Source organism: Pelophylax lessonae, assembly GCF_965119305.1.
Source record: "Pelophylax lessonae genome assembly, chromosome: 6".
Lineage (NCBI taxonomy): Eukaryota > Metazoa > Chordata > Amphibia > Anura > Ranidae > Pelophylax > Pelophylax lessonae.
Window position 1 is genome coordinate 902,121 of NC_138773.1, and position 12,245 is coordinate 914,365.

The window sequence follows — 12,245 nt, forward strand, 5'->3', positions numbered from 1 at the left end:
AACTACAAGAAACGTCTGACCTCTGTGCTTCCATCTACAGGAAACGTCTGACCTCTGTGCTTCCCAACTACAAGAAACGTCTGACCTCTGTACTTCCATCTACAAGAAACGTCTGACCTCTGTGCTTCCCAACTACAAGAAACGTCTGACCTCTGTGCTTCCATCTACAAGAAACGTCTGACCTCTGTGCTCCCATCTACAAGAAACGTCTGACCTCTGTGTTTCCATCTACAAGAAACGTCTGACCTCTGTGCTTCCCAACTACAAGAAACGTCTGACCTCTGTGCTTCCATCTACAAGAAACGTCTGACCTCTGTGCTTCCCAACTACAAGAAACGTCTGACCTCTGTGCTTCCATCTACAAGAAACGTCTGACCTCTGTGCTTCCATCTACAAGAAACGTCTGACCTCTGTGCTTCCATCTACAAGAAACGTCTGACCTCTGTGCTTCCATCTACAAGAAACGTCTGACCTCTGTGCTTGCCAACTACAAGAAACATCTGACCTCTGTGCTTCCCAACTACAAGAAACGTCTGACCTCTGTGCTTCCATCTACAAGAAACGTCTGACCTCTGTGCTTCCAACTACAAGAAACGTCTGACCTCTGTGCTTCCATCTACAAGAAACGTCTGACCTCTGTGCTTCCCAACTACAAGAAACGTCTGACCTCTGTGCTTCCATCTACAAGAAACGTCTGACCTCTGTGCTTCCAACTACAAGAAACGTCTGACCTCTGTGCTTCCATCTACAAGAAGCGTCTGACCTCTGTGCTTCCACCTACAAGAAACGTCTGACCTCTGTGCTCCCATCTACAAGAAACGTCTGACCTCTGTGCTTCCATCTACAAGAAACATCTGACCACTGTGCTTCCATCTACAAGAAACATCTGACCACTGTGCTTCCATCTACAGGAAACGTCTGACCTCTGTGCTTCCATCTACAAGAAACATCTGACCACTGTGCTTCCATCTACAGGAAACGTCTGACCTCTGTGCTTCCATCTACAAGAAACATCTGACCACTGTGCTTCCATCTACAGGAAACGTCTGACCTCTGTGCTTCCCAACTACAAGAAATGTCTGACCTCTGTGCTTCCACCTACAAGAAACGTCTGACCTCTGTGCTTCCAACTACAAGAAACGTCTGACCTCTGTGCTTCCATCTACAAGAAGCGTCTGACCTCTGTGCTTCCACCTACAAGAAACGTCTGACCTCTGTGCTCCCATCTACAAGAAACGTCTGACCTCTGTGCTTCCATCTACAAGAAACGTCTGACCTCTGTGCTTCCATCTACAAGAAACATCTGACCACTGTGCTTCCATCTACAAGAAACATCTGACCACTGTGCTTCCATCTACAGGAAACGTCTGACCTCTGTGCTTCCATCTACAAGAAACATCTGACCACTGTGCTTCCATCTACAGGAAACGTCTGACCTCTGTGCTTCCCAACTACAAGAAACGTCTGACCTCTGTGCTTCCACCTACAAGAAACGTCTGACCTCTGTGCTTCCAACTACAAGAAACGTCTGACCTCTGTGCTTCCATCTACAAGAAACGTCTGACCTCTGTGCTTCCCAACTACAAGAAACGTCTGACCTCTGTGCTTCCAACTACAAGAAATGTCTGACCTCTGTGCTTCCATCTACAAGAAACGTCTGACCTCTGTGCTTCCCAACTACAAGAAACGTCTGACCACTGTGCTTCCATCTACAAGAAACGTCTGACCTCTGTGCTTCCACCTACAAGAAACGTCTGACCTCTGTGCTTCCATCTACAAGAAACGTCTGACCTCTGTGCTTCCATCTACAGGAAACGTCTGACCTCTGTGCTTCCATCTACAAGAAACGTCTGACCTCTGTGCTTCCCAACTACAAGAAACGTCTGACCTCTGTGCTTCCATCTACAAGAAACGTCTGACCTCTGTGCTTCCACCTACAAGAAACGTCTGACCTCTGTGCTTCCATCTACAAGAAACGTCTGACCTCTGTGCTTCCAACTACAAGAAACGTCTGACCTCTGTGCTTCCAACTACAAGAAACGTCTGACCTCTGTGCTTCCAACTACAAGAAACGTCTGACCTCTGTGCTTCCAACTACAAGAAACGTCTGACCTCTGTGCTTCCAACTACAAGAAACGTCTGACCTCTGTGCTTCCACCTACAAGAAACGTCTGACCTCTGTGCTTCCAACTACAAGAAACGTCTGACCTCTGTGCTTCCATCTACAAGAAACGTCTGACCTCTGTGCTTCCATCTACAAGAAACGTCTGACCTCTGTGCTTGCCAACTACAAGAAACGTCTGACCTCTGTGCTTCCATCTACAAGAAACGTCTGACCTCTGTGCTTCCCAACTACAAGAAACGTCTGACCTCGGTGCTTCCATCTACAAGAAACGTCTGACCTCTGTGCTTCCAACTACAAGAAACGTCTGACCTCTGTGCTTCCATCTACAAGAAATGTCTGACCTCTGTGCTTCCCAACTACAAGAAATGTCTGACCTCTGTGCTTCCATCTACAAGAAACGTCTGACCTCTGTGCTTCCATCTACAAGAAACGTCTGACCTCTGTGCTTGCCAACTACAAGAAACGTCTGACCTCTGTGCTTCCATCTACAAGAAACGTCTGACCTCTGTGCTTCCCAACTACAAGAAACGTCTGACCTCGGTGCTTCCATCTACAAGAAACGTCTGACCTCTGTGCTTCCAACTACAAGAAACGTCTGACCTCTGTGCTTCCATCTACAAGAAACGTCTGACCTCTGTGCTTCCCAACTACAAGAAATGTCTGACCTCTGTGCTTCCATCTACAAGAAACGTCTGACCTCTGTGCTTCCATCTACAAGAAACGTCTGACCTCTGTGCTTCCATCTACAAGAAACGTCTGACCTCTGTGCTTCCCAACTACAAGAAATGTCTGACCTCTGTGCTTCCATCTACAAGAAACGTCTGACCTCTGTGCTTCCATCTACAAGAAACGTCTGACCTCTGTGCTTCCATCTACAAGAAACGTCTGACCTCTGTGCTTCCATCTACAAGAAACGTCTGACCTCTGTGCTTCCATCTACAAGAAACGTCTGACCTCTGTGCTTCCATCTACAAGAAACGTCTGACCTCTGTGCTTGCCAACAAGGGTTTCTCCACCAACTACTAAGTCATGTTTTACTTGGGGATCAAATACTTATTTTACTCTCTGAACTGCGACTCCATTTATAACATTTGTATCATGGGTTTTTTTCCTGAATGTTTGGTTGATATTCTGTCTCTACCATAAAATACACCTATGATAAAACCTATAGACCGACCCTTCATTTCTTTGTAAGTGGGCAAACTTACAAAATCTTCAGGGGATCAAATAATTATTTTCCCCACTGGGTGTTACAAGGTCCTTCTTCAGTGCCACAAATAGTAGAGGCATGGTGGTTCAAGGTCCTCCCTCAGTTGCACATATGGTGGAGGTGAAGAGGTAGAAGGTCCGCCCCTTAGTGACATATACTGGTAGAGGTGGAGTGGTACAAACTGCTCTCTGAGTGGCACATATGGAAGAAGAGGGAGGGTTGGTAAAAGGTCCTTCCTCAGTGTCACAAATAGTAGAGGCATGGTGGTTCAAGGTCTTCCCTCAGTTGCACATATGGTGGAGGGGAAGTGGTAGAAGGTCCTCCCTTAGTGGCACATATGGTGGAGGGGAAGTGGTAGAAGGTCCTCCCTTAGTGGCACATATGGTGGAGGGGAAGTGGTAGAAGGTCCTCCCTTAGTGGCACATATGGTGGGGGGAAGTGGTAGAAGGTCCTCCCTTAGTGGCACATATGGTGGGGGGAAGTGGTAGAAGGTCCTCCCTTAGTGGCACATATGGTGGAGGGGAAGTGGTAGAAGGTCCTCCCTTAGTGGCACATATGGTGGAGGGGAAGTGGTAGAAGGTCCTCCCTTAGTGGCACATATGGTGGGGGGAAGTGGTAGAAGGTCCTCCCTTAGTGGCACATATGGTCTAGGGGAAGTGGTAGAAGGTCTTCCCTCAGTGGCACATATGGTGGAGGGGAAGTGGTAGAAGGTCCTCCCTTAGTGGCACATATGGTAGAGGTAGAGATGGACAGGATCCCCTTTAGTAACACATGTGGTACAGATGTGGTGGTAGAAGGTCCTTCCTTCAATGGCAGACATTTTAGAGGAGGAGGGGTACAATGTTTTCCTGTGTGGCACATAGTGTGTGGTGGGAAGGAAGTGACACATTTGTTATTCCCACCAGGTGGTGACAATGCCAGAATACCTGAAGAAACGTTTTGGAGGAGAACGAATCCAGATTTACCTGTCCGTGCTTTCTCTGGCCATGTATATATTTACCAAAATCTCTGTAAGTATTCAACCAATGAGGCTCCCCATTTACATGATACTGACCAAAATATCACCTCATTGTTCATTATTTGTGGTAACATCTTCTTTACTGACCCCAGAGTACCAACAGCGAGAATACCCCAACATGACAACTTACCCTCCATGTCACAATTCATGTACTATTGTTATTTTCCTGCTGATTACCCTTACCCCTATCACAGGGTATACCCCATAATATGACCACACTGAGTACCCTTACCCCTATCACAGGGTATATCCCATAATATTACCACACTGAGTACCCTTACCCCTATCACAGGGTATACCCCATAATATTACCACACCGAGAACCCTTACCCCTATCACAGGGTATACCCCCATAATACGACCACACTGAGTACCCTTACCCCTATCACAGGGTATACATAATATGACCACACTGAGTACCCTTACCCCTATCACAGGGTATACCCCATAATATTACCACACTGAGTATCCTTACCCCTTACCGCACATTGGGTAGAGGTGTGGTGGTAAAAGGTCCTCCCTCAGTGGCACATATAGTAGAGGTGGGGTGGTAGAAAGTCCTCCCTCAGTGGCACATTTAGTAGAGGTGGGGTGGTAGAAGGTCCTCCCTCAGTGGCATATATAGAAAGGTGTGGTGGTAGAAGATTCTCCTTTAGTGGCACATATGGTAGAGGTGGGATGGTAGAAAATCCTCCCTCAGTGGCACATATAGTAGAGGTGGGATGGTAGAAAATCCTCCCTCAGTGGCACATATAGTAGAGGTGAGGTGGTAGAAAATTATCCTTTAGTGGCATATGTGGTAGAGGTGGGTTGGTAGAAGGTCCTTCCTCAGTGGCACATATAGTAAGGGTGGGGGTAGAAGATTCTCCTTTAGTGGCATATATGGTAGAGGTGGATTGGTAGAAGGTCCTTCCTCAGTGCCACATATGGTAGAGGTGGGGTGGTACAAGGTCCTCCCTTAGTGGCATATATGGCAGGGGAGTAGTGGTACAGGGTCCTCCTTCAGTGGCACATATGATGCAGGTGGGGGTCTTCATACAGGTACATATTAGTGTGTGACTAGTCCTCTTCTCTGCTTGTGTCAGGTGGACATGTTCTCTGGAGCCATCTTCATACAGGTTGCCCTGGGCTGGAATATTTATCTTTCTGTCATCGCCTTGTTGGTGATCACCACCATATACACCGTGACTGGTAAGCTGAGCCCCTCCCTCCACTCTGTGATAAAACACAATGATCTCTGTACGGGTGACATCCCAGAACTCACCTTGATTTCCATACGGGTGATGTCCCGGAACTCGCCTGAATCTCCATACGGGTGATGTCCCGGAACTCGCCTGAATCTCCATACGGGTGATGTCCTGGAACTTGCCTGGATCCCCATAAGAGTGACGTCCCGGGAACTCGCCTGAATCTTAATACGGGTGACCTCCTGGAACTCGCCTGGATCTCCATATGGGTGACGTCCTGGAACTCACCTGGATCTCCATTAAGTGTGACGCTCCTGGAAATCGCTTTGATCTCCATACGGGTGATGTCCTGGAACTTGCCTGGATCCCCATAAGAGTGACGTCCCGGAACTTGCCTGGATCTCCATATGGGAGACGGCCTGGAACTCACCTGGATCTCCATACGGGTGATGTCCTGGGCCTCGCTTGGATCACCATTAAGTGTGACGTCCCTGGAACTCGCTTTGATCTCCATACGGGCGACATCTCGGAACTCGTCCAGATCTCCATATGGGAGATGCCCCGGAATTCGCCTGGATCTCAGTATGGGTAACGTTCCAGAATTCGCCTGGATCTCCGTACGGGTAAAGTCCCAGAACTTGCTTGAATCTCCATTAAGGGTGACGCCCCGGAACTCGCCTAGATCTCCACATAGGAGACACCCCGGAACTCGCCTGGATCTCCGTACGGGTGACGTCCAGGAACTAGCCTGACTCTCCATTAAGAGTGACATCCTGGTACTCACCTAGATCTCCATTCGGGTGACGTCCTGGAACTCGCCTGGATCTCTATACGGGTCATGTCCTGGTACTTGCCTGGATCTCCATACAGGTGTTGTCCCGGAACTAACCTGGATCTCCATACGGGTGATGTTCTGGAACTCACCTAGATCTCCATACGAGTGACGTCCTGGAACTCGCCTGGATCTCTATACGGGTCATGTCCTGGTACTTGCCTGGATCTCCATACAGGTGTTGTCCCGCAACTAACCTGGATCTCCATACGGTGATGTTCTGGAACTCACCTGGATCTCCATACGGGTGATGTTCTGGAACTCACCTGGATCTCATTACGGTGATGTCCTGGTACTTGCCTGGATCTTCATACAGGTGTTGTCCCGCAACTAACCTGGATCTCCATACGGGTGATGTTCTGGAACTCACCTGGATCTCCATACAGGTGATGTTCTGGAACTCACCTGGATCTCTATACGGGTGATGTTCTGGAACTCACCTGGATCTCATTACGGGTGATGTCCTGGTATTTGCCTGGATCTTCATACAGGTGACGTCCCAGGACTCGCCTAGACATCCACACGGGTGACATCCCAGAACTTGCCTGGATCTCCATGTTACAATGTGTCCCTAATTGGATTCAGGGAGAATAAATAACGATTGTTCCATTGTGGAGACATCTAAGAAGGAATAAATCATGAAATGTAGGGAATGGGGATGTAGTTACACCTCATTTGCATATGTCTTCCTTTAATGTCATTGCTTCCCCCACCCCCACTTCTTCTTCTTTTCCAGGGGGTCTTGCAGCGCTCATGTATACGGACACTGTGCAGACATTTGTTATTATCGGAGGGGCCTTCGTCCTGGCCGGATACGGTGAGTGTACTGCAGGTTTCATATGGTGGGGGGGTGACCCTTATAGGGGGACGTGACATCTATATAATGACTTTCTGATAACACTCCAGCAGGTGGAAGACATTCATGCAGTACCTCGTGGGCGGGGCTTAGGCTACCGTGTGGGGACAAGTGGAACTACAATGACTCATGCCTGAAGTCAGGATGGGATTTGCGGCCATGTGACAGTCAACGTTAGGGCAGATCTCCGGACCTAGAAATGAGCTGCAATAACAGTGTTAGCTCCTTGTACTCGGTGGCTGATTCCTTCACACTGATTAGACTCTAATGCGTAGAGGACACCACCCCCCAGTGTGCAGCATTTAGAGGCCGGTACCACTGAGCCTGTGCCTGGCTCCACCAAGACATCAAGTTCGTGTCCCCTCCCTCCCAGTGACACATCTCATGGTTGCTATGGGATACAAGAAATGCTCTCTCTCTCCAACCTCCGTGCCTGCTTTCTTCTCCTGGGGCCCCTCTGCATTTCCCTCTTCCATGACTCCTCAGGGGCCCCTCTGCATCTCTCTCATCTGTGACTACCCAGGGGCCCCTCTGCATCTCTCTCATCTGTGACCAGGGGACCCCTCTGCATCTCTCTCATCTGTGACTCCCCACGGGCTCCGATGAATCTCTCTCATCTGTAACTCCCCAGGGGCCCCTCTGCATCTCTCTCATCTGTGACTCCCCATGGGCCCCTCTGCATCTCTCTCTACCATGACTCCCCAGGGGTCCGTCTGTATCTTTCTCATCGGTGACTCCCCATGGTCTCCGATGAATCTCTCTCATCTGTAACTCCCCAGGGGCCCCTCTGCATCTCTCTCATCTGTAACTCCCCAGGGGCCCCTCTGCATCTCTCTCTACAATGACTCCAGTACTGGGTGGGGCTCCCCCAAAGGGAGACCCCATGAGAGAGGACGAACTAAGCCAGAAGGCCAAGTCCACCCCCTCCCAAGACGTTCAAGGTAGGCCCGAAGACCCACACCGTACTTGTCGTGCAGGAAGAAAAGGTGAAAGTGAAGTGACACACTACAAAGAAAAACACACACAAACAAAAAGGTGGGGAAGGGGAAGTGGAGGAGTGAATTAGTGCCAATGTGAAAATACAATGGCAGGCCTTCCGGCCGGAATAAGAATTCCTCTGGTCTAAGCCAAAAGGCCTGGCCCAAGAGGCAGGTGCAGAAAAAGTGTGTGTGGTGCAGTGACCAAGGTGCCGAAAAACTCAAGGCGAGCTGCTCCATCCCCCCCGATGGAGGATACTCCAGAGGGGAGTCCTCCATATTAGTCTTAGTTCTTCTCTCTCATTGGGGAGTCCTCCATATTATTTCAAGTTCTTCCCTCTCATTGGGGAGTCCTCAATATTATTCTTAGTTCTTCCCTCTCAGAGGGGAGTCCTCCATATTATTCTAGAGATATAGAGAATATGGGCGCTTCCGTGGCACGGAGCCCTTGGTCCAAACAGTGGTTTAAGTCAGTGTGCACTGGGGCAGCACTTAAGAGAAGAAGCAGCTCTGTGGGATGTAGAAGAAAAACAAGGCACCTCTAAGTGCAGTAGTGACCATTTATTAAAACACAGAGGGATTAAAAACACTTACAGAATATTCCATGTATATAAAACCTTGAGAGTGCTTGTAATCAACTTCCAATATCGCCTGTGTGGATGAAATGAGGAAGTGGAGACGACTTGCGTCTGTCTGGTGTCCTATACAATGCTGGCATGTGTGTGCATGCAGGGAACAGCAGCGCGGCCGGGCTTCCAGGACCACACTGGAACGCACTCAGCTGAGGTCAGGTGGTGGTGGGCGGTAACGCGTTTCAGAGCATGCACGGCTCCTTTGTCAGACTTACACCCACTGGGGATCTATTGGCTTAGAAGCGGCAATGGTGCGGGGAGAGAGGAGGTGCTGGGTGACTAAGGAATTAGTAATGTACAGATTCTATCACACCTAATCCTAGACAAACGGCAGAGGGGAGGAGAGACCGGGAGGTGGCTGTGATGGAAGAGTACGTCCTGTATATCGGCGTGTTGTTTTAACACTGTGTGAGAATCGCACGTGAATGGGAAATCGTTCTGTAAATCTCCAAAGATTAATAGAATAAGGCAGGAAGGTGTGGATCATCGAATCCATCCCTCCCACCCTCCCTGAGGCAGAAAGGTTTCAATGCCTCTGTCGCAGAGAAACCTATTGGATATGCATCTTAAGGCCCGTACACACGTACCGATTGTCGGCCGTAAAGATTCGGCCGACGACTGATCGGCCGATTGTAGGCTTGTTAGTATGATGCTTCCGACAGCCGACAGCGCATTTTCGGCCGAACAGAATCTGTCATGCAGGCATTAAAATTTTTGTTGGCCAACACCAGAACGGCCAATTGTTCGCAAGTCAGTACAGATTTCGGCCGACAGACAGCAGATTTGCAAGACTGGGCATGCTCAGAAAAGAAAAAAGACACGGAAAGTTAACCATCACATGACATCACTTCTGCAGTTGGCTGTTGTTGGCCGACAAAATTCGTGTGCAGTCTTTTGCATTTTTCAACAGACAGGACAGCCCTCGGACAAAAGACGGCCGATCGTTCGGCTGACGATCGGTACGTGTGTACGGGGCTTTAGACAGGTTGTCACCAGGAGGGATAAACGAAGAAATATAAATATACAACTTACTATAACCCACATAAACCACAGATTCACACAATCATGGATGGGCCCATACTCATACATGACCACCGAATAGTTATCGCATACATATGATATTACTAGCCTCCAACATATAGGTACAAAGAGCCAGATATGACTGCCCTCATTATTATATATTTGGCTCCACCCCCTTATCATATTTCCATTGTGAATTTTCATTGGTAATCATTCGATTCTTAGACACTTCTTTTTTTTTTTTGCTCAGAGGACGATGCCTAATAGGATTATACTATTGTTCCCATAGACGTGAGGCTATCTGCAGGGAAAGAGCCATGCGGTTTCCACTATGGTGATCAGGCACAGGAGAAAGACATGAGCGTGTATCCCTTCATAGAGGCAGATAGATATCAAACCAATATTCACCCCGCACCGCAATACACATAGATCTGTACCGGCAGCCAGACCCGCGTATGGAGTGTTCACCGGCGGAGATGTCTATATAGAGCGAACGCGTCTACACATCTAAGGGAAGGATCTCACTGTCAGTAGTCTTTCCTCAATGCCGGTTCGCCCGTACTCCCTCTAATGAGAGTATTGCAAGCAACCCAACAACAGAGGCCATAATGACAATCTAAATAAAACACATCCTGAAAAATGTCCTCACTAATCCTAATAACATTCCAACAACACAAGCTACACGTGGAATGCACTAGGTTGGCTGACTCCAGCTGGCATTATTAGGAGGAGCAGTAAGGCACAGCCGTGGTATACATTGTGTATTGCTGCAAAGTAGAATAAGGAACTGAGTATGTAATAAGCATTTGTATAAAGATTAGACATTCCCCTAAGACCTGGAGGTAGATTCTCTCCCCAGCAGCTGCCAGTGAGCACTGATGTTATAGATCCATCTACCTTCTATATCCAGTTTTGTACTTTTCTCTAGAATGGTTTTCAGGCTGTGATGACATGAAGCTCATTCTTGTGTCCTTCAGCTTTTAATGAGGTGGGAGGCTACAACGCCCTGATGGAACAGTACATGAATGCTACACCCAGCAACCTAGGAAACATCTCATTGGCTTGTGCCTCCCCGCGCTCAGACGCTCTGCACTTGCTGCGGGATGCCATTGATGGGGATCTACCTTGGCCAGCTGTAATCGTGGGACTGACCATTGTGGCCACCTGGTATTGGTGCAGCGACCAGGTAATTCCCTTTGTGTACTTCTATCTGTGATCTGCCCCCAATTATCATCACTAGTGTCACCTCTGTGCAAAAACAAACCAACCTGAGGCCTCAGGTCTAGACTGCTGGACCAGTCATGGATTTGTAGTCACCATTTTTTCTAATCACTGTACTGATATACAATGAAGCCAATGAGACACCAGATAACCTGGAATGTGACCCTTTCTGGTGTCCTGTGTACCGGATTCTTCTCCCCCATCCTGTCCTCCACCCATTACTGTGCCTCTGGCTCTTCTCATAGACCTCGTACACCTCTCCCGAACACAAGATAACCAATAATGTGACCCCTTCTGGTGTCCTCTGTACCAAGATCTTCTCCATCATCCTGTCCTCCACCCATTGCTGTGCCTCTGGCTCTTCTCATAGACCTCGTACACCTCTCCCAAACACAAGATAACCGATAATGTGACCCCTTCTGGTGTCCTCTGTACCAAGATCTTCTCCTCCATCCTGTCCTCCACCCATTACTGTGCCTCTGGCTCTTCTCATAGACCTCGTACACCTCTCCCGAACACAAGATAACCAATAATGTGACCCCTTCTGGTGTCCTTTGTACAGGGATCTTCTCCCATTGCTGTGCTTCTGGTCCTTTTCATAGACCTTGTACACTTCTCTTAGCCACAAGATAACCCATAATGTGACCTCCCTCTGGTGTCCTCTGTACCAAGATCTTCTCCGCCATCCTGTCCTCCACCCATTGCTGTGCCTCTGGCTCTTCTCATACACCTCTCCCAGACACCAGATAACCAATAATGTGACCTCCCTCTGGTGTCCTTTGTAGCGGCATCTTCTCCTCCATCCTGTCCTCCACCCATTGCTGTGCTTTCGTTCTTCTCATACACATCTCCCAGACACCAGATAACCGATAATGTGACCCCTTCTGGTGTCCTCTGTACAGAGATTGTCTCCATCATCCTGTCCTCCACCCATTGCTGTGCTTCTGGTTCTTCTTATAGACCTCTCCCTGACACCTGACCAGAAAGCATGGATGGATGGATGGATGGCTCCATATACAGTCACAGAGGATGGCCTATTGACTGATTCCTTCATTCCAACCCCCCCCCCCCTTTGATTCTCTGCACTTCACATGTTGATTTGTGACAAAGCTAATTCAATGACCGGACAATTGTTAGAAATGTCGTTTTCTCCTGACATTTGATTTT

General features: G+C 48.5%; 1 protein-coding gene across 1 annotated transcript in view; it reads left to right on the plus strand.

The window, feature by feature from the left end:
* Window positions 1-12,245, plus strand: part of SLC5A2 (solute carrier family 5 member 2) — a gene marked incomplete at its 3' end in the record, with an annotated part of 62,353 nt that overhangs the window by 36,660 nt on the left and 13,448 nt on the right. The window contains exons 5-8 of the mRNA XM_082261221.1: window positions 4,241-4,345; window positions 5,439-5,544; window positions 7,109-7,189; window positions 10,835-11,043. Of these exons, the coding sequence (XP_082117347.1) occupies window positions 4,241-4,345; window positions 5,439-5,544; window positions 7,109-7,189; window positions 10,835-11,043 (501 nt within the window). The remainder of the gene's footprint in view (window positions 1-4,240; window positions 4,346-5,438; window positions 5,545-7,108; window positions 7,190-10,834; window positions 11,044-12,245) is intronic.